Genomic DNA, 27,266 nt, shown 5'->3' on the forward strand with positions numbered 1-27,266 from the left:
TGATAGGTCATCCAAAGTCATCTTAACCTTTGCCCCTCTGCAAGCCGAGGGGTAGGGAGGGAAGAGAGCACTGCCTGGCCTCAGAAGACCTCCCAAGTCAGAGCCAGGCACTATTCCAACCTGGAGCAGCCCAGGAGCCCAGCCAAACTATTGTTTCACATGTTGCCATAAAAACACGTCTTTCACCTGGGAAAAACCCCACATGGAACAGCAAGCAAGAGCAGAGCCTAGAACCACCAGCGAGGGCAGCTGTGGTGGTGAGGTTACTCTCCAACTCCTGCCAGCACTGCAGTGGCCCCTGTGGGAGCACGGAGCAGAGCCCTTGATCCTCAGTGTGGGCCACTGGCAGTGGGCCCATCGGACAACGCTGTGGGCAGGTTGTGCAACTGCACCCCAGTTAGGTTTGCCTTAGAGTCCAGGGTGAGTTAAAACACATTAGGTATCACTCCATACCATGGCCTAAGTAGGGCAATTGTCTGTCCACATCGAAATGAGGAGAGCTTGCTGCTTCTATAAATGTGGTGTAGGACCCATTGCCATGACTCTCAGCTACTGGCTGCTGATCCTGTGGTCCTGGCACTTGCATCTGTTCCAGATTTTTCTTTCATCACAGGTTTGGAGATGCTATGGGAATATTTGTGTGCCACAGGAAGACAGAGGAGGGAAGCCACTGCATGAAAGCCTGCAGAAAGGCCAAAAAATTGCTGATGGAGGTATGTGGAGACTATAGAAGCAGTAATGAGAAGGAAAAAGCACTTTCATCTTGCTTGAACAACTTCCTGTTATAAGAATCACAGGTTCATATTAAACCAAGACCAGAGAACTGCCACACGGGAGAAAGAATATAAGTTTATTTTTAAAAATAATAATTTAGCTCAAACACAAATGGGATTGCAGAGTGTTGACTGAAGCAGGAAGAACAATATTTATCCACACAACTTAAAACAGACCAATTTTTCTCTCTTGTAGATGATACTTTCAGTGCCCTTCCTTGTCCACAGCTCTGCTTCAGATTCTCATCTGCACATAAAGGCATCCTGACTACTGGGGCTCTTAGTAACAAGACAGAGGAGAAATGGTGTCTGCTGCACATGAAATGCTGTTCCTACCTCCAGAGCCTCCATGATCCAAAAAGCCAGAAGAGCAACACCAGCATCTAAACCAATGTGCAATACAAAGGGAACAACTTGCACTCCTCCCTGGAAGTCTACCTACCCATGCCCCATTCCCAGCATCCTGGCCAAGTGTTCCCACCCACGCCTGAATTCACCCCCCCCTGCCCACAGGTGCTGTACACAGAGGTGTAGACACAGGCCTTTGCAATACTCTTCCCTCCCCACTCTCTTCTCATCCAGACCTGCAGATATTTCACCTCTCTCCGTGCCTGCATGCCATACATTTCTTGGCACAGCAGCAGTTCATTTCACAGTGATGGGATATGCCCTGGAACACACCGGCCACTATTGCAGTTTTTTCTCATCTGTGAAGTGGCCTTTCATGCAATTGCCATTCTGATACACAGGGCTGGCCCCCTTCCTTCTGCACCACAGCACAGATTTGTAAAGAACAAATCCAATACCAGCCAGACACAGCAAGAGAAGAGCCAATATGTCCAGGCAGAAGTACTCATACAAGGAAAGGTCGTAGACAGCCGGGCGAAGGTAGGGTGCTCCATCGTGACGAAGGATGTACTCTAGCCAATACACTGTCCTGTTGAGAGCGTGCATTGGTCTGTCCAGGTGCAGACCTGAGATGTGCTGGGCTGCTTTTCTGTAGCTGCAAGGGAAGATGACAAGACATCTATCTTTTGACAGAAACTTCACACCTGAGAAGTGACCTGAGACATCCAATGATGCTTTCAAGTTCCAAATAATACCTTGGGAGAGGGGCAAATTTCATCCATTCTTCTTCTGAAAGCCACTCTGATTTCACATGCCAGCCATGAAGGCACAAGCCAGAGTGGATTTTACTTTGTGTTTTGTTAATAAAACTGACAGTTTGGCTTTCAAGTACCTGTTCAGTGAGTTCATGTGTATGGTACTTTCTGAGGGGAGTTTGCACCCTAAGACCTCACCCAGCATCAAGCAAAAATTATACACTTGATGAGTAGCCAAAACCTTCCAAATTGCAACATCTCTTAATAGGTAAGAAATACAAAATATTTTAAAAATCAAGCTCTCGGAGAGCATTTCAAAAACCAGCAGTTGCACATGTTCCATTAGAAAACAGGAGCCCTGTGTCACTTTTCTGTTCCTGCTTCAGTTCTAGGAAAAAGCAGAGTATATGATTGACAGAAGGAGCAGATGGAACATTACCTGCAGTTCCCTCTCTGTTTCTACAGAAAGTTTTTTGCACAAGTTCAGGGAGGTCCCAATGGGAGGCTGTAATCTCACTCTCCCTGATGACAGGCTGGCATTAAGAGAAGAGGTCTGTTCCCCAGTGTCTCAGAAAACTTTCTAAGGACAGTACAGTCAGTCAGACAGGACTAGACCACACTCCTTAGCAGCAAATGCTGGAGTATCTCCTCCTGTGTTGCATCTAAGGATTTTGAGGCACTGATACATCTGGTCAGCTGAGCAGTGCTTGCAACTGTGCTTGGTACAGAAGACACGACAGGCGGTGTAGGGGTCAACACAAAGACACACTGGTCCCTACACACTGTCTGCACCAAGGAAGAGCTTGATGCTTCCAGATGCCTCACCTGGGGTCAGAGATGACGGTGATGACAGCCTGGTAAAGCTCCTCTTCTTTTACTCTGCTCCAGTCCATGAGGATACCCATGCCCTTCGCCTGCACTCTGGTCATGATGTCGAACTGGTCCCCATAGAAAGGAAATCCCACCACTGGCACACCGTGATAAATTGCCTCAAATACACCATTCATCCCACAGTGGCTGACAAAAGCTTTCACATTGGGATGGCCTGCAGTTAAAGAAATAGTAGCAAGTCAACGTCTTCCATGCTGCAACAGGGCTACCAGGGGTTCCTCAACACACAATGTTGATGTATTTCAGGGAAAAACAGGCATGCTAAGCAGAGAGGATGCTACCCTTTGGGAATACATCTGGCTTTTGGCAGCCCAGAATTGCTGAGTAGAGCCTGGAGGAGAAGGGAGATAGGAGCCAAGCAGCTTCAAGCAGGTGTTAGGTGCGGATCATGTTTTGTACAGATCAGACACACAAGAAGCAACAGACTTAGATCCACACAGGTGCTGCTATCCTTATGTGCCTTTGCTGTGGTTTGGGCTAAACTCCAGGGGTGTTGCTAGTGGCACACACATGCACAGAGCCCAGCCTTACCTAGCAGGTCATTCTGGGGCAGCCACCCCATCATCAGTGTATTCTCACCCAGGTTTCTTGGCTTCTGACCAAAGTATCTGTAGGAGGAGACAAAGGAAGGGAAAAAAGGAGAAGAGAAACAGACAGAGAACAAGAGTAAATTCAATCAGATCAAGAAACAGAAAGCAGATTCTGTGATTTGAAATTAATCACCCCTCAACATTGCTTTTCATCCAACTCAAGTGAAAATGAATCCCAGTCCCTTTTCACCTCCACACCACCCTTTGCGGGAGGCGAGCAAATGCACCAGCCATCTTCTCCACCAAATCGCTTGGAAGAGCTCGGATCCCGATGCCAAAGGAGACAACAACGACACCCGCCTCTGCTGCTTCCACCCAGAGACGCAGACCCTGTGGGCAAAACACACACAACTGCCTTGAAGTATTGTTGCAGGAAGGCCTTTCCCACTCTTGCCTCTGACAAAGCTGTCCACAGAGAAGACGAAGCCAAATCCACCCAGAGCACAAAGCTACACGGTTTTCACCAAGCCATGAACTCTAAAACCACTGGGATTTTTGCATCCAGCCAGGCAGAAATTACTTGAGCACCTCCTGGTCTTGGGAGTTTGCAGGGAGGTGACCAAAACCTGCATTTCATGGCATTATCTCCTGCACTGGAGGTAACACATTTAGTCTTTGACAAGAAAGGTTCTGGAAACAGAGGCACCACACAGTAACAGCTAGGGAAGAGAAGGAAATTGGAGTAAAAAGAGGAAGGCTATTTTCCCATTACCACTAAGACAGGAGGCCTGTCAGGGTCTCTAGATGTAAGCTGATACAAGAGACAAAACATCACACAGTCAGGAGTAACAACTTCCTGGAGAGTTCCTACAAACTCTCCAATGTCAAAGGCTCCTGGAGGTGGCAGAAGGTCTTGCCATCTTGACAGGAGACTTCTACCCATCCTTGACAGCTACTTGCAGACAGCAGATTTAGTTTCCGATCACTGGACAGAGAGGTAGCTACAGATCCAGTAAAACCTACAGTTATTTGTCCTTCATTTAGAGGCTACCTGTAATGCTACATAAACAGGTCTGTATCTAGAACAGAGTCTGTACTTTTTTGAACCAAAGTCAGAAGGTAGTAGGGAGAAGAAATCAGCAACCACAGCTGCTGTGAAGCAAACATGGATTGTCCCCTCTTATGCCAGGTTGGGCTGAGTCTATTTCTCATTATGTCCTCCTTCAAGTTTCCCATGTATCCCAGTCAGGAGTATTTTAGTGAAGTTTAATAAAAATCTATCTTTGAATATATATACTTCTTAAAATAAATATTTTAAGTAGGAGAACATTAATTTTTTAAAAAATTGTTATTAGAAGAAAAAACTAAAATTATTAATTCAGAATATTAATTGTAGTTTAGCGGATCTGAGTACAAAAGAGTTATAAAGCACAACTTAGTGTTACTCTCTGGGGATATTTCTCCTTTGTTGTATGCTTCAGAGACTCAAGCCTATCTTTTCAGAAATGCTTAGAGTGCTCTAAAACAATCCAAGAATCAATAAGTTTACAACAGAGATATTTTAGTTTCTCCATTGAGTTTCACATCCTTTGAGCAGTACAACCACTGAAACTGTACAGAAGAGAAAGTTCGGGTATACTTTTCTAAATAAAAGTATAATGACTCCTAAAGCAGATGACTGTGTTTCTCCATTATAATTGGGCCATAACATTTATCTTTCAGAAATAGCATTGAAGTTGCCAGGGAAGCATGGTTGACCACCAAATGTTCTCACTTTCTCTCAAATACAAATCTATATTTAACCAAGTCCTAATTAGAAGCAGTCAAAATCATAGTGTTTCAAATAGGAGGAAATAAACATTTAATTACATTTCAAATGGGACATTCTTGAAGGCACGCCTAGACCTACAGAGGCTCTCTCTTCTGCTGGCATCCCATGATGTGGACACAGACATGCCTACCTGCTAGCATGACAGCCACCACCTACTGCAGGGCTCCAGACTTATCTCCATCATTCTTTCCTTAGGTGCCCTGGGATCTGTTCTGGAAGCTGTGAAGCACATGAGTAATGCCCTAGCAAGCAACTCCCTTCTTTATAAGGCAGGTGTGTTCGTGGCCAGGTTGAACCAAGCCAGAGTTTTGCAAGAGCTGTGAGGCAGCCACCCTCTGACACAGCTTTCGGAGCACCCTACGTGTGTTTCATTACCTGCAGGCCGTGCCACATGGGCAAGGCTCATGTGCAGTCAATCTGGAGAGCTTTTTAAGACGCCTGATCTCAATTTTTTTTAACTGAAAAATATTGGTATCCACAGCATCAGTAAAGTCGCCATCAGAGATCTTGACAGACTTCTCATAATTTGAAAGTTGAAATCTTATCTTCATTTCAGACCCTTAGTCAGGACACTGGGACATCTTGGCTGCCTAAGTTTTATTATCCAGGTTTATTTCCCTCAATGTTTGTAAAAGTGGTAAGACAAGTCTTACTCTGATCCAATACTGTCTTCAGCCAGAGGCTTTAGGAGCTTGTTCCGCTGAATTTATTCCTGGGATTAGTGAGGCATAGGCTGGAGAAAGCCTTGAGAGGAGTTTTCAGGACTGAACCTTGAGAAAAAGGGGTTGATACCCTTCAGTTTTCTACATTTTGGGATTCTGCACCGAATTTTATGAGGAACAATAATAGCTCTTCCCTGTGGTTTCTTAAGACTACAAGCTCAAGGGCAGAAATGCTCTGTGAGAAATAGGGTGAAGGAGAAAATTCTGGATTAATATATCAGTGATGAAACAAGGAAGATTAATTGTTCTTCCCATTTCCACTTTAGCACAGAAGCAAACAAACTATTCATTATCAAGTCCCAGGGGCAACACTTCCATCTTACGAACTCCACACACCATTTTACATGGACAGTCAGGCCAAATCCCACTGCAGAGTGGCCCACTTAATTCTACATCCTCCCTGCAGCCTGACAACCTTCAGTGTTCTCTGTCCCACCAATGCACCCACAAGCACCAAAACACAGCAGCTTTCCAGACACTTGGGGCTTCAGAACTTTTACAAGGTTCTTCCAGAGAAGATCTATTGAAGTAGTGTGACTCTTGCGTGGGGAATAACGCACTTTGATTTTATGTTGTAGAAGGTTGAATAAATTGTTTTTATTAAGTTGAACTATATTATATTAATATTATACTACACTACAACTATATTATATTAAAAAAATATTAAAGAAAAACTCGTGACTGTCTCCAGACATTCACGATACAGTTTTGATTTAATTGGTTAATTAATTTAAACAACTTTTACTGATGTTTAATTAACAAATTACTTTTTGGTAAACAATCTTTATAACACATTCTACATCTGTTAAACAACAGGAGTAGTGAATAGAGATAAGAATTGTTTTTTTTTTTTTTCTCTTTGAGTTTTTTATACTGTGTCTTATAGTTTTCTAGGAAAAATCCTGGGAGAGAGAATCATGTCTCTCTCTGTTCAGAGAATGTGAATACCACAAAGATCTGTATTAAGTAGCTTCCCCAGTTGATGTGCAATCATACATCAAAGCTTTCGTGCACTTACCACTGGAAGGGGCTTTGCCGGCTCAGCGAGGATTCCCCCTGTGAAAATGACATGGGGGAGCGTTGGACGGGGAAAGTCCAATACCACATCATTACAGAGGAAGAAAAGACTAGTTCCATGAACAAGGTCCAACATGGATGTCTTGGGCTCCACACTATGCTTCTCCATGAGACGTTCAAACTTGGGCAGGATGACCAGTTTTGTAGCCACACGAGTGATAATGTAGACTAGGAGATTCCAAGTCCTACCAAAAAAGCCCATCCTGTCTGTCATCAGGGAGTTGAATTCAGGGACATAGGAAACGGGGGAGGTGGCACCAATCTCTGCTGGGAACCAGAAACCAGTGGAAATCACAGCATATTTGATGTGTAGGATGTGGGCCAGGATAAATCCACACATCTCATTGGGGTCCACCAAAAGCAAGTCAAAGTGCTCCCACTGGAGTTTCTGCAGAAGGGTAGAATTTCCCAGTACGAGGTCACAGTTTTCCAGGTACTTCTCCAAAAATGAAAACACCTCCAGAGAGGTCATCTTCCCTTGAAAGACACGCTTTATCTTCTCCTGCACCCAGGCATCTGCGCTCTCTGTGCTGAAGGTACCCCAGTACCTCTGCACGCGGAAGCCAGGCAGGGAGGTTTCCACATCCCGACCTTCGTGGAGTAGCAGCACAGGGTCATGGCCCCGGTCAGTCAGTGCCTCTGCCACCCGCATGAAGACTCGCAAGTGGCTGTCAAAGACTATGGTGGGCATGATCAGCACCTTGGCACAGTGAGATGGCTCCACAGTGAATGCAGTCACTAAGAAAAGAAGAGCAGCAGGGCACAGTAACACCTTCATCATCTTCATCACTGCAAGGAGACAAACACGCCATTAATGTAGTATCTCTGTCATGCACTCAACAATAACAGTTGGGATTGTAGCTGCAAGCCAGGACTCGTGAGCTGGGAAAGGAGAGCAGTCTGGAGTTCTTTACTGGGGAATATCCATGCCCATCCACTCTGCCTTGCCCTAAAAAAAAACCAAACAACCAGAAACAAACCCACAAAAATATCCCAACAACCAAAGTCAGATAGCAGGGGAGTTTTCCAGAAAACCTCTTCTCTGTGCTCCTAAGGCTCAAAAACTAGCAGACTGACTCACATAGAGTTACTGAGGGTGAGTGGCTGGAGGAGCTATGATAGGTCACAACACCAGCAGGGACACTTGCTGCTCAGTCCCTGTTTACCGCTATAGAACCAGCTCAGCTGGATTTTATTTTTATTTCTGTCCAGCCAGAACAGCTGGTTCTCTCTGAGGCCTTGATGTCTGTGCAAGCTCACAGGGAGGCCTGCAGAGCTTGGTGGAAAGGCCAAGAGATGTGCTCTGGCTTTGGCCCTCACATGGCTGGCAAGGTGCCTTGCTCAGCACAAACAAGGCAGGAGCAAGTCCAGGTCACAGCAGGACGCACTGAGAGGAACCACAATCCCAAAGAGCACAGCAACAGTCTGGACAGAGAGCTGCTCCAGTATGGACCAGTCATGGGAGGCTCTGGGGAAAGGGCTGGGAAAGGAAAGTAGGTGGCAGGATACTCATCCACTAGAAGAAGGCAAACCCAGAAGGCAATCCCAGAGATGACATGCAACACCTGTGGCACACTGATGCCCCTTAGTCACACTCCCAAAGCCGTCATCCCCTCTTCAGTTTGGTGAAACACCCAAGATTTCTGTTGTGTAAGGGATGTTGCTACATCACTGGAAGCGAACGCACCTCACCCACACCTAGCATTATTTTGGGAGAAGAACTATGTGATAATTATTTGGGAACAGTCAGAAGCAGAGTAGTTTTCTGAGAACCCAGTTCAGACATGCTAGGAAGCAGCAATGGGAAGAGGAAGAAGTTATAATGGAAACAACTAGAAGTGGATTTTGGATGGCCCCCACACACTAAGCCCCAGTGGGGATGCTGGGATGTGGTAGAGTGGAATTTGGTACAAGATTTTCTGACAGCTCCTCCAATAGTGCTTGATCAAGTAAGAGGTGGGAAAGAAAGTAATGGACAAGATTTCTGCTAAATACAATCTTCAGACTACCCTCAGCAGGCCTCTCTCTGGCTAAACTAAGCACATGAGGATACAGACATGGGAGAATAAAACTGCCCTATGCTTCCTCCAGTGCTTTATTGTTCCATGTGGGGACAGACATAGGAAAGAAACAGAGCAGCTGCTGGTTGGGACCCTCCCCTGTTTCAAAGGCAATTCATTCCTGCTAGTGCTTGGATTCCCATCCTTCCCACCCAGGGTCAACTGTGTGGCTGTGCCTGAACGAGTGATAAGAAAAGCTAACAGATACCAAGAGCATAGTTTGACCCACAGAACAAGAGGTCCAGGAGAATGCAGACAAAGGTGATGGGCTGGAGAGAAGAAAGCATAAGCTCTGCAAGGAAAGTAAGGATCTGCCCAGCATCCTGCCTCCCTAACAGAAGGAAACAGGCTGGCCTGTGACAAAGTATTGGTCACAACAGAGCTACAAGCCCACAAAGTTGGTCTAGTACTCAGATTACTTGAGAGGCCCAAAGGGAACTTATCCTGCCCAACACCAGGGAAGGTAGAGCATTTGGCTGTGACATTCACAGCAGATCCAGGAGCACATGCTGCTTCCAGGAAGCAAGGGAAGGATGGCAGCCATGTACTCCTGATGTCCTCTGGGATTGCAGGGGGTTAAGGATAGAAGCAGACCTAGGCTTGTCCTGGGGCACCTAGTGGGTCATACATGCACATAAGTATGCCAAGAAGAGCAGAAGAGGTTTTATACGTGGGGTAGGGTGTTTTCTCATTAGGCAACAAGTAAAAGATGAAGAAATAGTCCAGGTAAAAGGTATAGTTATTTAAATTTTTAAAAAATTGTCACCCATCTTCAGCAAGGACTGTGTTCTGCCATGGACTTAAGTGCCAGACATTGCTGAGACCCTCAGCTCAGCCAAGACCTCTGGGGACTACCAAAATCCAAATGACAAGTAAGCTGTCAATCTCAGCCCTCAGGTCAGGGGCAGATGCTGATGCAGTGAGACTTGCAAACTGCCTGTGGTGGTTTCATCTCTTCCAAAATCAGGAGCAATCCCTAAAGGTGCTGGCTCAGGAACCTCTTCTCCTTGCCCAAGCAATAAGGGAGGCTGTAAATCTTGCTAAGAGGTGAGAGGATGCCAGGCTGCAGGAAGAGACCTTTTTTCCTACTTCAACTCAATATCACCAGAGATATTCTCTGCTCTGTCCATGCCCAGAAAGGTACCCTGGTCATAGTTTCACCCCTAGAGCTGTGTTGGATACACCAGACACATCCCTGATTTTTAGTGCTATTGGGATAGAATGAAGGCTAACTACCAGCAAAAAAGGCACAAGGGCTCTCTGTCCCTTGTTCAGCAACTAGTCATCGTTGCAGTCTCAGGCTGATGGCAAGGGGGAAGGAAGTCCCAGACCTAGACAAGGGCTAAATGGGGCAGTTTAGGGAAGGCTCAAAATCCACCTGCTCACATTGCTGGTTTACATCTTATTAACACTGAACAAAAAAGCTGCTCCATGAGCTCTGCAGCAGGATCCTCCAGCCTGGGCAGCTGCTGTGGCCAGTGCAGCACAGGCTGAGCCCAGATCTCTGGCTATGGCAGCTCAGCTACTGCAGGCAGGTAGTCGTCAGAAATCTTCAAACACCTGGGCACGGGAGTGTGATTCTCTGGGAAGGTGAATTCACAGCTTGTGCCTTGTCAGAGGTGCAAAATCCAGCAAATGATAAAAGGTAAATTACAGATCCCACACTAGGCCTGAGAGCAGAGTAGACAGAACCGTCTCCTTGTTTGTGGTCTGGAGGTCCTAGTGGCTACATCACATAAATACTGCAAAAATAACCCTGCTACTGCAAGGGGAAGGCTTGTAAACCCTTCCCTGTTTTCATGACAAGTGCTTGGCTGAGTCACGCCAGCTGGCTGAGCTACACAGAGCAAAGGCCCTAACATCACAGTTGACACTGGCAGCCAGTGTAAGGGTTCAAGGGAACTGTTGGAAAAGCCCACACCACAAATGTTTTAGGTTTCACCACTGCAGCATTCAGGGCAGAGCAGGCACCTCAGTAAGAGCAAGACCCAGGAAAGTGAAATTATCACAGCAAGCAGCAGCATCCCCCCTACCCTGCACAACTGTCCAACTCCAGCTGCTGGGAGATTGCTTTCAAAGCCACAGCAATGCATTAGTGCTGAAAAGTGAGGCAGCAGAAAGGGAGTTGAGAGGGCACAGCCCTCTGAAATGCCCCTGAGAAACCTCTTACTGGGCTGAAATTTGTCCCATAATTTTGCCCTGTTTAACAGGGTATGGATTTCGTATTGATATGAAATTACACCAATCAACTTAAGTGAAATAACCAGAGTTACAGCTCCAATTTAATTCAGGTGCCTTTTATTAGGCTGAAGTACTAAAACCTCTCACAGCAAGCAGTCTAGGCAAAGAACCCCACAAAGAAAGGGCTATGAACAGGCTCAAATGCAAGGACTGCCATTTATATCTCTCCCTCGCTTTTTTGTATTACCTAGTTCCTGCCCAGGACCTGGAAGCCCACATACATGGGACTGAATTATTTCCCCTCCTGCATCCTAGTCTCTATGTAGTTCTTGCCCACAGTAAGAAATGTTTTCACTGAAAACTTCTCAGGAGTTAACAAAGCAGCAGAATTAATTGAAAATCAAAAAATATCTTCACCTGGATGCTCTAAACTCTTCCTGGAATAAGATACTTAAGTTTGCCTGTTCTGTTGAGTATGCTCCAAAAAAAACAGGATCATCTGCTACTATCACACTGATGACAGCCAGCCTAGCTGCAGCTAATTTATGGAAGCCAAGACTCTGTGAAAGCAGGCAGGTATGCAGCTCCAAGAGCAACCTTGTCACTGCAGGAGGATGTTACACTACAAGCAGGCTGCCCAGGGGAATCCGTAGTAAAAACCTAGAGGATACAGTACTGTACAAAGCAAACAAAGCACAAGTTGAAATAGGGAAGTTTAACCATCAATCATATCCAGCCCAGTGCTAGGTGGGCTTCTGTGCTCTGGTTTTGGTTTATCACAGACTCTGACTTAACTAGAGTGACCTGGGTAAATTACAGTAACACTAAAACATTTATATTAGCACTGTGGCATACTAATATCAGAGTACACCAATACTAGCATTAGTATTTTAGTATAGAAAACTAAGATAAAGAAAAAAAAAACTTCAGATATAAGCATCCCTTGGCAGTCCACATCCCTGAGGGTTTTTTAAAATTTTGTTTGCACACAGACTGAATAGGACACAGAGAGTCTGCTCAGAACAACATAGCTTTCTAGCATTTTTCCTTCTACATATTCATGGCAGCCCACTACAAGCACAGAGAATGAAGGAAGCCAAGATCCCCAAAGGACTAAAGGGAACAATCACAGCAGTGATCAGGTCAGCATCAGAATGATTTATACCTTTCACCACATTGGTGCTACTGCTGCCAGAAAACACCAGAAGTGCTCTGGCTCATCTCTTTTGGATTTTTGGATTGATGTAGTCCCCAAACAGTTCCGAACTTTTGGTACTTTGGACCATCTTCAATATCCTTCCTGTCTCATTAGAGTTATATGGAGGAAGTTCTACAGGCAAGATGGGAATCTGTGGGCTAGCAGGAGGTTGCTAGACGATAGATCACTGCCAGGGAACCATGATACTAAAGGAAATACTGGTCCATAACAACTGAGAAAAGAAATAAAGATCTGGATCTCAGCTTGTTACAGTATTTGAAACTACACACACCTTGAGCTGGGGGATGGTGTCAGACACCACACATCTGCTTCCCCACCTGGCCCCTCATCATACATTAAATCTGTCTAGGTAGTAAGTGAGATTTCCCCCATTCAATATCCACAGGCTTCCTGTTTGTCTTCTGAAAGGAACAGAGATGGTTTGTGACACCAGGGTGCTCTGCAATAACAAGTTCTTCCGGACAGCCTTTTTCTCTTTCTTACAACACGGTTGCAAGACAGAGCAGCTGATGTGAGACTGTGCCCCTCGTGAGTGGTCTGAGGTCTGCCGTGTGGAAGCAAGTCAGAACATTATTTGTAATCCCTGGAAAAGGAAAGAACAGCTTGGGGCCATTTCCAAATAGTCATGTGAGCCATAGACTTCAAAGTGAGAGCACATGACAGGGCAGAGCATTATTTGGTCTTAAGAAGAAATTATGTTTGTATGACAGTCAAGTTAAATAAGTTCTTCAGACTGCAGAGAAAACTGGGAAGATACAGGTGCACCACACCTTAGATAAGCAGTCAAGAGGAATGGGGAGGAAAAGAGTCTTCCCATTTACTGCCTTGCCATTTCAGCTTCTTTCTGCAGAGAAGCACCACATTTAAAGAAAAGTTATTAAACACCCTAGAAGGTTGTGAAATCTTGTGTAGAAAGCTATGGGGACTGATAAAGTCCTGACAGACAAGTCTGATCACATTTGACAGAGTTACAGGAGTAGAGAAGCTAGGGGTGAGTCTTATCTTCAATGAAACAACTGACGCCCTCACGTAAAAGAAACCCACAACCAAACCAAACAGCTTCTTGGCTCTGAGCACGCCAGAGGAATGAGACCTGGCTGAGCTGCCGTAAACAGAGGTTGAAGAGGGTTGCATAGGAAGAGGAGGCAGAACAGGAGATGGAAGATACTCCTGAGATGTAATCTTCTAAAGGGAGATGAAGCAAGTTACACAAAAGCGCTCTTAACGCGTGTCCGTGCGCCAATGCTCTAGTCCCGCGCATTGTAGCAGATGCTGAACTCGCGCCCATCAGCAGCCTCGCTGGAGCAAGCCGGGCTGCACACACGCGTCCGGGCAGAGCTGGGACCAGGCTGACAGCCGAGAATTCAGACCGAGTCCCTGTCCCCGTCTCCCCGGCCGGGCAGCGCTCAGGTGCCATCAGCACAGCCCAGCCCTAAGCGCTCACTGGAGCGCTGCTGGCAGCCCCCGCTCGCAGCCACCCCGAGCCCCCGCCCGCGCATCCCACCGACCCCGCCACGCCGCAGGGTGGAAGGACCTTCCTTGCCCGGCAGCCGGACAGGACACGGCAGCCGGCAGCGGGGCCGAGCAGCCTCGCCGGTGGGACGCGCCGAGAAGCACCGGCCGCAGCTCCTCGCGGGCCGCCCGCCCTTCCGCCGCCGTGCCGGCACCCACCTGCAGCGAGTCCCGGCGGAGCGCGGCCCGAGTGAGAGGCGCGGCGGCGCGGGAAGTGGGAGGGAAGAGAGGGAGGAAGGGAGGGATGCAGCCGCCACCCGCCCGCCTTCCCCTTTCAAGCCGGCGGGCACAGGTGGGGCCGGGCGGCGCAGCCCCGGCCCACGGGCCGCACCCTGGGCCGAGCTGAGCCGACCCCGGGGCTGTGGCACGAAGGCAAGGCGAGAGAGGGACGCGGTGGGCACAGAGAGCCGCACCAGCTGCCCCGGCAGCTCGACGGGCAGCGGGGCAGCGCCCATCCGCTGCAGCTCGTGCCTCCGGCCGGGCCGGTGTGTCTGATCGCCGTCAGGGCATCTCTCCAGTGACCGCTGCACGGACAGCCCCAGGGCCAGAACCCCCTTGAGAGGAGGGCAATCGGAAGAAGATATTCAGGACAGCAAAAGGGAAAGGGCGGTGCACAAGGGAATTGGGATGTGAGGGACACTGCTCCAGCACACACCAGACGGGGATGTCCTGTTGGTCCAGTTCCAGCACTAATAACAGCTGTAAGTGCACCACTGTTGCACAAGGAAACCAGGCCTCTACACCAGGACAGCAGAAGAGCAGAGATGTAGGCTAAAGCTGCAAAACCTTGTGAAAGGACCAGTTTTTCCCCGGAGTGTCAAGCATGTCACTTTGAGAGTCTCACAAAGCATTTCCCTCCCAACACTTGTTGCACTTGCTCAGTCAGGTGCTGATCTCCAGCAAGGCTAATGAGATTCCTTGCATCCTATGCTGAAACTTCAGACAGCATTATATCTTTTCCTACAGCATCACATTCAAGGTGGAAGGCTGTGGCAAAGAGTGTTAGTTACAGAACAACAGAGAGCCCAATGTGTGTGGTGCATTATCCCACCCTTTCCAGAGAACTGTAGTGCAAAGGGTAAAATTGAGCATTACAGCACTCAAGATCTCCACATGGCCCTACCTAAAGGCAGGGTTTCTTTTCCTTGCACACATAGAGGAAGAAATCTAAGGGGACACAAATCAGTTATTTTAACTAGATCTATACAGGGTTTTTCACTTATGCCTATTCTTTCTCCCTACTATATGCTAGTGCTTATAGGGCCAACTACAATACAGCTAATTTGGCAGCAATATTTGAGAAGACCTGACAAGGTATTCTGATGAAAAGGGACTTGTGCAGCTTCGGTTTTTGATATAAGCTTCTAGCATCTTACCCAAATTTCTCAGTCACTCAGTAGCCAGCTGCAAAGGCCACCTTTTACTTCTGAAGGTCTGTTACATGTCCACAATCATTTAAGTAAGATGACAAGAAGTAGTTGTAGACAGATGTAGAGACAGTGCTGTTACCCCCAAGCACTGGTACCCTCCCTTTTCCCACCCACTATCCCATATCTTTAACTACCAGATCCACTCAGACTACAAAGGCAGCATCTTTATTTTCTGACACATTAAATTCTCACATTTTATACTTTTTTAAAAACCTCAAAGTGTAGAAGTATTTTAAACAGTTTCAAATGTAAGTTCCTGATAAACAGAAAAAAGAGAGCAAATGACAAGATGATGTTCAAATCCCCACGCAGAAAATACTCCTCTCACCTTCCTTTGGCCTCTAACCTTTACTTTCTTATAATAACTGTGGTCTCCTGGGCCCTTCTGCACTTCAATCCAGGCCCCAGTGATTGTGCAAGCTGGGGGGGAGGTCCTGAAAAATGCTCACTGGAAAAAGTTGCCATTCATGTACATGGGGGTGGCTCAGCAAGTCTCATCCCAACCCTCAATTAGGTGACACTGCTTCACACACAAACACAGCTTCCTGTAACAAGGCTCTTCTCACTGGCACCCTTTGGGGAGGGATTAGAAACATGGAAATCGGGCCCTGCACTACCTCTCAGTGGCTGGCAGTTTCATCATGTGCGGTACCCATATCTCACAGCCCACTACTCCAATTTCCAACATGCACTACCCCTATTCAACTCATACTGGCTGTGGGCTCAACCCACTGCTCCTCAAACTAGTTAATTTAACCCACCTAACAGAGGGCAAAGTATTTGAGTGAGTATTTTCTACCAGATGCAAGCTGCACCTAAGTATGGAAGCAGTCACACAACTGAGTGAATGCAAACCCACCCCTCAGCACACCATTATACTGTCAATTGCTCATGAAATCTGAGTTTAGGCTGCAAGTTTCCCAACTTTTTTGTGGCTCCCCATACTGAACATACGCTTGTAGCTGGTACTTCAAACCTTACAGCACCAGGGTTTGCCCTAGTGCCTAGTGCCTAGGCATTTTACTTCTCAAGAAGGATTTAACAGATGGAAAACAACTCAAAGACCAAGTGATTCAACTCAGAAATTTAAGGCATTAATGATACATTCACCTTGACTCCTAACAAGCTGCAGCTCACACTGCTGGCAGTAAATGTAAGCTGGCACATTTTATGTTCAGGCAGAACAAAGAGTAATGCCACACTGCAGCCAGAGCCTCTGAAACAGTAACAGTGCTTATCCACCTCTGCCTTTTGCTGAGGCCTTAATCTCCTCAGTCTCCTTTTCCCTTCCCATCAAGTGAAGCTTCGCAACCCCCATGCAGTCAAGTTTCTGCCCAATTTCACTCCCCAGCTACACTAATGGAAGTGTCATTAAGAGTGCCACAGCAGTACTATAGACCTCGGTCTTTCTGACAATAGCCCCCACCTTGCAACTCCAATCAATAAATACTGTTACTCTACTACTACACCGGATTTAGAGACTGCTTCTCCAAGTACTCTGGTTAGTGGCCTCCAAAGGAGTGCAAGGAAGAGGAAAAGTAGGTATTTATTGCAAGGTGAAACCACAAAACAGAACAGAAAAGGAACCCATGTCACACTACTAGGGTAAACTTGAAATGTCAGGTGGGGTTGGGGATTACAGCCAGAGTGCTCAAATCAGTTGTTCTTACAGCAACTAGTCAGAGACAAGTGACAATACTTGCCTTTTCAAAGGTATGAGAGTTAAACTGGCTGAAAAATAAATGGGAGGTTAAAATACAGGACAACAATTTCTCTTTCTTCTACTAGATGGGCAGGAAACCAAAAGTAAGAATCACTTCCAGCCTTTTAAAATAAGACTGTAGAAAATATAAGTCTTGGCGGTCACCCTAGTGGTGCCAATAACACCAGCTTAAGGATGGTTTCAAATTAGGAGACTAAAAATTAGAAATAAAACGGGGAAACATTTGACCATTCTCCCACATCCCTCCCTATACTGGAGCTGCCTGCCCCACAAGGGGCATGGGGAGGTAGCATTCCAGGCAGGCTTGACACCCATAATGTCCATATGCCCATCCAAGGGGATCTGGTGAGCAGATGGTTTCTGAACTCCAATATTCTCAGTCACTTTCGAACTTGACGGAATTGACTTGGGTTGATATAGTGCCCCCACGGTAGCTGCCTCGCTTTTTCTTTGTTTTCTCATGACGGAAAGATTTGCCTTTAGTGTATTTCAGGATGTTGTTAGCTTTCTCACCCCAGTCACCAGCTGCTCCTTTCTGTGAGGGATGGAGAGGGGAAAAAGAAATTCAAGTCAGTACCCAAGAGAGCGAGGGCAATGCTTTGCACTTCACCGTACCCATCAAACCCCAGCACGTTCGCACAGGAGCGATACCACTCTCCCATGCGCCTCCTGGTGGAAGAAGGTCTCACCAAAACCGCTCCCCAGAAGCACACCGAGGCTGCTCTGCAGTCACGTACTTTCCGAGACCAACTGTTACCTCTCTGGCACCACCTAGCCCTACCTTTGCTTCAAATGAGTTATCAGCCACACGGGCATCCACCTCAATCTCTTCTTCCCTTACGCGGCGGAATGGAGAGGAGGGCTGTTGGAAAAGAAGATGAGATACAGTAATCACCTACACACAATGTTTCTTTAGTAACAACAGCCTTCCTTGCCCTGCAAATACAGAACCCTGTTCACATCACCTCAATCTTTAAGTGTTTCTCAGATTCATCATTCTTTCTCTGCTTCAGATCAGGAGTGCTCCTGTGCAAGTATATCCAATCAGCTTTTGCAAGAATAATAGTATGTTCTTATGTGCACTCCCTAGGGTTCTCCAGACAAGGTTAGAGTGCTTAAGGAGACAGCAAAAATACAAATAATCCTGTGGGCCCAGCCATCCAGAAAAATCCCAAACCAGCCTACTTTTTCAGAATGCAGAGATGCCTCTTCAGTCAGTTGCCACAGTCCACCCTCACTCACCCGTTTCACCTTGGGAACTGTGTGTGGTGTTTTGGCTTTGATCTTTGCTTTTTTACTGTGTGGTGTTTCTGGCTCCTGAACATCTTCCCTCTTCTGTTTCTTCCCGACTTTGCCTGTCAGATGCATAGCAGCAGAAGTTTAAAGGCAGTGTTGGGAAAAATAATGGCTTCTGTTCCCCAGAAAGCAAACCCAATGTTGACACAGGTGTGAGAACTGGTGCCTGCATTACTTCACCCAGAAAACAGACTGCTGTACTAGACACTAACAAATTCTGAGTCAGCAAGGACCTCCCCATCCTATCCTAATGGATAAAATTTTATGCAATAGGGTAGCTCTATATGAATGATTTTGCATACTTGAGAGAGTTCTGTTAGCCAAAATTTGCCAGATTCATACCATATGCACTTAGACACATCACTAGTGCATCACTAGTTGTTTTCCTCCTGGAGAATTAAAGACTGAGATTGTGCACTGGGGCATCAACTGTGGTGTCCCACTGCACACAGACAAGGTCCTCCAGCAGTCTGCTTTGCTGTCATTAAATCTTGTTCATGCACAGATGGCAACTGGCAACAACTACACAGAAATTACCACAAATTTCACTGCCAGCAGCTATGCAATGCAGACAAAAAAGATCCCACCAAATTCAAAACTAGCCCTTCCCTATTACCACTGCACCAAATGGCACAATCTAATAACACACAGAGATTAGAATGAGTATTGTTTCAGAAAGTCTTCCATTCATGCTTAGTCAGTAACATTGCTTGACAGACCCACTTCCCACACTGCTGGTAATACCTCCATTGACTTTTCCAGTCTCTTCTTCTGAGCTGCTTTCACTGCTATTACTGCTGCCACCAGCTGGCTTAGACTTCATGTTGTTTGCAGCTACTGCAGATGCTTTTGCTTTCTCTGTGGAGGCAGTGGCTTTAGAACCATTCTGCACCCCCTTCACTGCCTTTTTGGGCTTTCCATCCTCTTCACTGGAACTGTCTGATGAACTGCTGCTACTACTAGAAGCAGCTGCCTTCTTCCCCACAGCTGCTTTTGCTGCCCCTGTAGATTTGGTGGCCAGTTTCCCTGCTGGTTTTTCTTCTTCTTCGCTGCTTGAGCTATCAGAGTCAGATGTGTCTGCTTTGGGAGCTGGAGTAGAAGGTTTGGACAGTGGCTTAGCCACTTTGCCAGCTGGTTTAGCTGGAGGGCCTTTCTTCTTCTCATCCTCAGAACTGCTGGAGCTGCTATCTGAATCAGAGCTACTTTGTGCTTTCTTTGTGGCAGCTGGCGGCTTCTTTGCTGCAGGGGTTGCTGCTTTAGTTGTGGGCTTCATAGGAGCTGCCTTCTTGTCAGAACTATCAGACTCTAGAAGGGAAAGAAAAAAAGCAATCAAGGCTAAGTCCCATTCCTTTAACACAAGGCTAACATTCAGATTCAGCTGATACACAGAATGCTTCATCATCTGCTTGAAACAACATTGCAATGGGTATTCCTGTCCAACTGCACCCTCAGACCCTGGCCAGAAACAGAAAGGCCAGAACAAGAACAACATGCATGTAGAAATTCTCCTTCTCTCCCACCCCAATACCTGAGCTGTCTGAGGAAGAACTGGAGTCTTTCTTTGCTTGTCCAGGCTTGACAACTACTTTTGCTGGTTTGGAAGTATTCTTTATCACAGGTTGTTTAGCAGGGAGCTTATTCCCTACCTTCTTTTTATCATCTTCAGAGCTAGAATCTAAAAAAACCAAAAAAACATTCTTCAAGTTAATAGGCTTCATGTGCAAGTTACTTTAGTGGTAACATGTATGTAATTTATGGGTAAGTGAAAAGCAAAATGGCTTGTGGCTCAAGGCTGAGCCACTAGGTAACTGGCAAGCATCTGATGTACACTTGAACAGTCAAGGCACAGCATTCATTTTTCCACACATCTTTGTTGGGAGAAAGTGGAAACAGTTGAAGTTGTTCACTAATGCATGCACAAGGAAGTAAATATTTGGAGAATAATATAGAAGAAGAGGTACTAAATAAGGAACTTTAGAGAAAGTACCACTATCATCAAACCTGGGGAGAAGAAACATTGAAAAAATAATCTATGTGGTAAGGATCAAAAAAAAAATTAAAAATTAAGAAATAAAGTTGACAAAGCATACAAAGTGAGGCAGCAGCACCACAGTATCTCATTTTAGCTAATTGCTGCCCTATCAGATGAGATAGCAGCAGTTTGAAAATGGAGACTCTTGAGTACAAAAACACTTTTGTTGGTGTTACATGGATCTGGAATACTAAACCTGATCTGTTCCAGTATTTCTGAACACTTTAGCAACACAAGACACAAAGTACACTGCTCCCATTTCTAGGGTCACATTAGAAGAAGGGAGGCATCTTCTAAGTCTATTTTGAACTTCATATGGTGATTACATTTTTATTTCAGAAACTCTCCAAACACAATGGAATAACAAACCCCAAAAATCTCAAGACACAGACACTCAAGAACAGTTTAACCATTAAAAGTCTGTGAGAAACCTGATTCACAATTCCCTGCCCTTTCTATCCAGCAGTATGGAGACTTTTCTACACTTGCCAATGGTCTTGTCTCATGGTCACACTCCACCTTGAATAGCAGGCTGCTGGTTTTCAATTTCATATCTTGCTAGTCATGGAGACACTGAAGCTTTTAAGCTCAAACACTGAAGTTCTTGGATACACCACTATGGAGCAACTTGGCCAGTAGAAAACATTAACACAAAAGAATCAGAACTTGATTTCTTGAATTACCTGAGTCACTGTCAGAACTGGATTCAGCCTTCTTGCTAGTCACAGCTTTCTTCTGGGGGGCAGGGATTGTTTTAGCTACTACTGCTTTGCCTGCAAAAGCAAGTTTAAAATTAATAGGCCACATCCACACCAAACCTTTGTCCCTAGATCCAAACCTTAGCAGATGTGAAAAAGCTCCATTCTCAGTATACCAGCCACTCAGCCAGCCTACTGGAAGCCATGCAAGAACTTGGCTTATTCCCACTAAACTAGATCCCAATGACTTTTCGAATCAGCATGTACAAATGCAACCTGACCACAGTTCAGATCCACCAGTTGTACACAGTGTTGTTTGGGATGCCTTCAAATTAGTCAGAAGCTTCCAGAAGAGCAAATAGCAACATAGAGCAAAGACAAATGGCTCTTTCAAGGAAGCCAAGACCTTGTAAATACTTTGTTGGCACAATGTAGTACTTCCCCTGCAGCCTCTCCTCCTCACAATGTACCTGCTTTTGCCTTTGAGGGCACCTGCTCTGCCTCATCACTACTGTCTGAAGAGTCACTGCTCTCAGCCTTTTTTGCAGGAGCCTTAGCAAGGCCCTTCTTTGTCTGTGTTCCTTGAGGAGGTGGTACAGCACTGTATGGACCTATGAAGAGAAACACAGCATTCAGATGTCTGCATGATAATGGGAGCAGCACAAGGTGTTTGTTGTAGTTAGAATAAAGCACTTCTGCTATTCACTTCCATTTATTCCCCTTCTGTAGCTACAATCCAAAACTAGCTTATAATTTGAAAGATTATACCCACCCCCCTGCTACCTCCTTGTTTCTACTGAGTTTAATTCTCCTCTTGGGGTTCAGCTGACCCAACCATCTCTGCAAAAGTTTTCTCTGCACTTTCAAAAGAACAGGAGCTTGTCAGCAAACTTACAGAAAAAAAAAAACCAGATATGTCAATTTTTCATTGTTTTCATTTATTGCCTTCTCAAATCCTCTGGTTAGAGAGTCAGACTGACCTTAGATGATTGACTCACTACTCAGACCAGCTCTCTACTGGAAGCCTAAAAACATTATACCACACTGAACAGAGGCCCACTGAGCCCATCAACTGGACTGCAACTGAATGGCCCTGGATACTTCACAAAAAATACCCCTATTTAGTATTTTTTACATACCAGATTTTGGCTTTTGTTTTGCAGGTGGCTTTTCATCATCTGAGCTGTCAGATGAGTCCTCACTACTGGAACTTTTCTTGGCACGTTTGGTTTTCCCTGGACATGCTTGAGTGGCTGCAGATTTTGGCAGAGGTGATTTCTTGGGAACAGCCTTATCAAAAGAAATATATATTAAAAAAGGAAATTGCAGAAATCTTGTGGGGACAACTGGATGTGGATCTTGTTTAATTCCACACCTCACTTAAGAGCACATTCTCAAGACAAAGGGAAAAAGATTAAACAAGATTCTCAAATGCAAATTTTAAGAACCACATGAGTATCATTATCTTTCCAGTTCCTCTGCTATTGTTTTCTACTCCATGAACCCCTAATGAGGAGCTCCTCTGGACAAAAGGGCAGAGAACTGACTGAAATTTAGCAACTGCCACATGATTAAAAACAACTATGATTATTTTTGTGTTGCAGGAAACATTTTTAAACGCTCGCTAGTGGAAAACTCAAAGTAACAGCTAAACATGAAAGTCAGGCCAAAGCGACTTTATATAATGGAGACACAATATAGTTATGACACAATAAGGTGTTTTCCTGTAAAGGAAGGAGCAGAGAAAGTAGTAAGGAGATATTAGGGAAGAAAGCAGTACATGGAGAGATGCTAGAACACATAATCCCACCATATGAAGGAGAAGCAGGTGTAAGAGTTATGTCCAGCACAGCATCTGTGTAGTCTGTGCCTGCAAGATAACACCCAGTGTTACTAGACTTCTACACTGTTCATTAAGTTTTTCATAGTCTAATTTACCTTTTTTGGTGCAGCTTTTTCCTCATCAGAATCTTCACTGCTGCTGCTACTGCTTGCTGCTTTTCCATTGACAACTTTGGTGACTGCCTGGGCAGCTTTACTTCCTTTTGAGAGAAGTAAAAAAGGACATTGCAAAACATGAGGGATAATTACATCAAGCAGTGAGTATCTTAGAGAGAAAAGAACCACAGAAGCCTACACAGCTGATTAAGTAGTACTGCTTTTTGCAGTAGTACTGCAAAACTGTTTGCTTATCCTACTGCAACCTTAGAGAAAGTTTTCTGGAAACTGTCTTGTAGCTCATGGAAAGTTCCAAAACTAAAGGTTTAGTAAAGATCTTCCCTGCTTTTTGAGGGGAAGACAATGGTAAAAGCAAAACATAAACAGTTATTCAAACAATGTGATGCTCAAGACCAGATGTTTTATTTGCATTAAGTTCTACACCTCTGTGTCAGAAGAGACTAGACTGGAGTGCAAATGGCAGTGAAAGCAGATTTTCAGACTGCTATGTTAATACATATGTCTTTGCATGTAGGTACAGCCCCCAGCACTCCTCCCCTGCTTTTCTGATTTTGCACTTATGATACACAATAACAAGTACCTAATTTAGGTGTTGCTGCTTTTGGTGGTTGCTTCTTTGGTGCTTCTTCATCCGAGCTGCTTGAGTCAGAACTGGAACTCTCTGCTTTCTTCTGAGGCTGGATTTTGGCTCCAGCTGGCTTCACCACAGGTTTTACACCTTTCTAAACAACAGCAGGAAAAACTGATTAAGCCTCAAAGTCATGAAAAGAAAACAAGGCTAATAAGATGGACACATTCACAGAGTGTAGAAACAGCTGTCTTTCACAGAAGTTACCATTTAGATTTGAAAACACCACTCTACTTAATGGTCAGGGTCCGAAAATCGTGGGAAAACAGTTTTGCTCTAGAAAATCTCCCAGAAATGCACATCAATCTTCAGCTTTGCCTCCTCAAAATGGGGCAGCTCTGAGGCTGGCACTGTTCTCTTCTCTACAGATCCCACTAGCTTGAAGACTGAAAATACTGACTGGGCAACTCTAGCTGGTCTCCTCTAGTGTACAATGTTATCACTCTTCCTCCCCTGACATCATTCTTCCTTGCCTCCACTTCAAGACCATGACTGCAGCAAGAAAAAGCAAAGAGAAGACTCTCTTTTTACATAAACACACACACACACACACACACACATATATATATAAAGATCAAACTTATAGTACCAAATCTTTCTTTGCAAAGGAAGTAAGCCCTGGCAGTCTTAGGATAAAAGCAAGGGCCAGACTTGGATATAAAACAAAGTGGGTGCAGGACAAAAAATTAACTATTCCTGGGACCAGTCCAAATTGCACTACAGAAATGTCTTTTTGCATTGTATCTGCACCAGCATGGGCACTTCATAGTTCAGGACAAGTGAGCCCAATATCCCAGGCAATTCTGTTGGTTAAATCTGCTAGTATTCATCATTAAAGATGCTGGAAAGAAAAGCCAACCTTTGCTGGCTTCTTCTCCTCCTCTGAGTCTGAATCATCACTGGAGTCCTCACTGCTGCTCTCTGCCTTCTTGGCTGCAGGAACTGCTTTTGCTTTGGGCACAGCTGATGCTTTAGCTGCAAAAAAGGGACAGCATACATTGATGACAAGTTAATTCACAGTTTTCAAGAACCTTTATCTTGCACTAGTGGGTGTTAGGGCAAAAGGATATATTAAGGTCACTAAACAATGACTGAAGTTCGTAACACTGACTTTGTTTCCTGAGCAGTGTATGGCAGACTGCTCTAAAATGGGTAAGCAAAAAGATCAAACCATTCCAGACTTTATCTTTGTCACACACAAATTTAAGTGCAGACTTCTATCACCAAAGAGGACATCCCAAAAAGAAAGAGCACCCCTCCATCTGACATAATATTAGCTGGGTCTGCATACCTTCCAGCTTAAAGAAACCTGCTGAGCAAGTACCAACTGGTGCTTGCAAAGAGAACCACTGCAATGTTGTGTTAAGGTTCTGGACACCCAAATGTGTTTTGGCCAAATCTACTTCCTGCTTACTGATTGCTTTTCAATAATGTGGAGCAAAAAAAAGAGTTTTGTCATATGTTATATTTACAACATTTCCTTATCAAATAAAAATCAGATCTAAATTCAAATTCAGCTTTAGGATGGCTCAAGTTGAAGACATTTTCTCTTTCTGTGTCTCTCCCTCTCCTCATTTATTCTTTCCCTCCTGCAAACCTACTGCTAGACACACATAATCTTGTGCACAGCGATCAACGAAAGATACAAGAACAGTTTCAGATGAAACAGAAAAATCTAGCTCACCACATAGCAAAGTGCAGCACAGGGATGTGTTTTTTGGTTGCACTAGTACATGAGCTCTAAAGAAAAAAGGGTAGCAACCTCACACAAGCAGCAGGTGAGTAGGGATGCCTGCCACTTCTCTGGAATGGCTAAAACCTTTCATGGGACACAAACTGCTGTGCCTACATTTTAACAAGATACAGAGATCAGCCTTAACTAAAATGAACCTATCTTCCACGTCATGGGCAAAAGACCTGCCAAAACCGAGATCAGTCACTACAAACCTAATCCCTGATAGCTGCTGAAAGACCTTAAAAGAGCTACTGAAGTTGAGCTCTAAATGCACGTGAGAAGCCAATGGCAAATCCCGGTGCGCACTAGGGCCGCGCACAAACCTACCAGGCTTCTTGGCCGGGGGCTTCTCATCCTCTTCGCTGGAGCTGTCACTGCTGCTGGCGGACGGCTTCCTCTTCGCCTGGCCGCCGTTCGGGACCAGCTTTCTCTTCTTGGCCGCTGGAGACCTGCGGGCAGAAGGGCTGAGCGAGGCTCTGCGGGGCGCGGGCCGGGCGGAGGGGCACCCGCAGCCGAGGGGACTTACCGCAGCCAGTAGGTGAAGATGTCCAGGAGGGAGGCCGCGTTGGGGTCCTGCTCCTTCTAAAGCGAGAGAGGCCAGAGTCAGTCAGTCAGTCAGTCAGTCAGTCGGTCGGTCGGTGATCCCCCGCCCGTCCCATCCCGTCCCGTCCCGTCCCGTCCCGCTCACCGCCACCGCCGCCGCCTCCCTGGCGAAGGCGCGCGCGGCGCCCTGGCAGCCGCTCTCGCGCAGGAACGCGAGCACGAGGGGGAACAGGTCGCTGGGCACCGCGCGCCGCTCCGCCATCATGCCCACACCGACACGTGCCGCGCGCGCATGCACCAACGCTTGCGTGCGTGCGTCCGTGCGTGCGTACGCGCCTGCGTGCGTGCGTGCGCGCGCCGCCGCGGCCCCGGCCCCGCCCCTACCGCTGCCACATTGCCCGGGCGGCGCCGCTTCGGGGCGCGGTGGCGGCACCCCGGGGTGAGGGGATGGGATCCCGGGAGTGCCCGCTCGGCTCTGGAAGCGGGAAGACTTAAGTCCGCTTAAGCCTCGCCAGTTTATTCCTACTTGTAATCCGTTTTAAATCACTGAAAGGCGAATGCTGGGGGAACGGCGCAGGGCAGGAGTTGGGTTGCTCTAGGGAGGAGAGCGGGCGGGGAGCTGTGGGCAGCCTCAGTGCTGGCAGAGCGCTCAGCAGCGCGGCCGGCAGAGAGCTCGGTGCCGCCGGCGGCGCTCACAGGCACGCTCAGCCTCTGAGGCAGCGGAGCCCACACAGGAGCGTGCTGAATGCTCCTACTAAATCCGTACGGGAACAAAGGGAGTTGGTAAAAGTAACACCGTGATCTTAAAGCGGCAACCTGTGAGAGACAGAAAAGGAATTTGAGACAAGGCTATCTGGAATATGGGCTTGAAAGGCTTCAAGGTGGGAGATAGGGTATGAAACAGGTATAGCTCAAGTAAGTGCTGAAGACCCGGACCTGACCTTAAATGGAGCTTCTGGACCTATGGAAAAGGGTAGATGTAGAAGCCCCAGATGAGGCTGTTATAAATTAATGCTCCGATTTAATAATTAAAGAAATTTATTAAATGATCAAAGTATAAATTTGGAAAAAAAAAAGAAAAAATAATAACCACAAGCGATTTGACTCTGAGCCAGGCGATCAGTGTTGGGGAGACTTAAGACTTGGTCTCTATCACACCGAAGTCCCCGAGGGTCTCCGAGGGTCAGTTCTAAGGGGTCCATTTTTATACAGTCTCTCGGGCTTTGGAATAGAGTCTTCTTTAGCATATTATTGTGTTTTCCTGGAACCGGTGGAAGATTGCTGAAATCCTGTCAGGTGAAAAATTCCGGATAAGCTTCTGAT

At 46.1% G+C, this 27,266-nt stretch overlaps 2 protein-coding genes across 2 annotated transcripts; both read right to left on the bottom strand.

Annotated features, from left to right (window-relative positions):
* Positions 1-829: 829 nt before the first annotated feature.
* LOC128791657 (2-hydroxyacylsphingosine 1-beta-galactosyltransferase-like) lies at positions 830-14,094 on the bottom strand. The gene is made up of 6 exons (XM_053949452.1): positions 14,059-14,094; positions 6,869-7,716; positions 3,548-3,687; positions 3,299-3,375; positions 2,702-2,921; positions 830-1,776 (listed from the first exon to the last, which is right to left on the bottom strand). The coding sequence occupies exons 2-6, from the start codon at positions 7,712-7,714 to the stop codon at positions 1,461-1,463; spliced, it is 1,599 nt and encodes a 532-aa protein (XP_053805427.1). The 5' UTR covers positions 7,715-7,716; positions 14,059-14,094; the 3' UTR covers positions 830-1,460.
* Positions 14,095-15,478: 1,384 nt separating this feature from the next.
* On the bottom strand, positions 15,479-26,226 carry NOLC1 (nucleolar and coiled-body phosphoprotein 1). Its single transcript, XM_053949447.1, has 14 exons — positions 26,089-26,226; positions 25,927-25,982; positions 25,728-25,849; positions 24,525-24,640; positions 23,618-23,759; positions 23,017-23,120; positions 22,218-22,368; positions 21,549-21,689; positions 21,064-21,153; positions 19,877-20,023; positions 19,093-19,653; positions 18,295-18,407; positions 17,834-17,914; positions 15,479-17,587 (listed from the first exon to the last, which is right to left on the bottom strand). Exons 1-14 carry the CDS (start codon positions 26,206-26,208, stop codon positions 17,429-17,431), a joined length of 2,103 nt encoding a protein of 700 aa, XP_053805422.1. The 5' UTR covers positions 26,209-26,226; the 3' UTR covers positions 15,479-17,428.
* Between the last annotated feature and the right edge of the window lie 1,040 nt (positions 26,227-27,266).

Source organism: Vidua chalybeata, chromosome 8, assembly GCF_026979565.1.
Source record: "Vidua chalybeata isolate OUT-0048 chromosome 8, bVidCha1 merged haplotype, whole genome shotgun sequence".
Classification (NCBI taxonomy): domain Eukaryota; kingdom Metazoa; phylum Chordata; class Aves; order Passeriformes; family Viduidae; genus Vidua; species Vidua chalybeata.

What these genes read in the sequence shown, in the direction of transcription:
- LOC128791657 (XM_053949452.1), bottom strand. Translation starts at nt 7,714, where the DNA reads ATGAAGATGATGAAGGTGTTACTGTGCCCTGCTGCTCTTCTTTTCTTA. An exon ending in GCCCCAGAATGACCTGCTAG is followed by an intron (nt 2,922 to 3,298) that starts GTAAGGCTGGGC and finishes CTTTAACTGCAG; the next exon opens with GCCATCCCAATGTGAAAGCT. An exon ending in ACCGTCATCTCTGACCCCAG is followed by an intron (nt 1,777 to 2,701) that starts GTGAGGCATCTG and finishes CTTCCCTTGCAG; the next exon opens with CTACAGAAAAGCAGCCCAGC.
- NOLC1 (XM_053949447.1), bottom strand. Translation starts at nt 26,208, where the DNA reads ATGATGGCGGAGCGGCGCGCGGTGCCCAGCGACCTGTTCCCCCTCGTG. An exon ending in GGGAGGCGGCGGCGGTGGCG is followed by an intron (nt 25,983 to 26,088) that starts GTGAGCGGGACG and finishes CTCTCGCTTTAG; the next exon opens with AAGGAGCAGGACCCCAACGC. An exon ending in ATCTTCACCTACTGGCTGCG is followed by an intron (nt 25,850 to 25,926) that starts GTAAGTCCCCTC and finishes TTCTGCCCGCAG; the next exon opens with GTCTCCAGCGGCCAAGAAGA.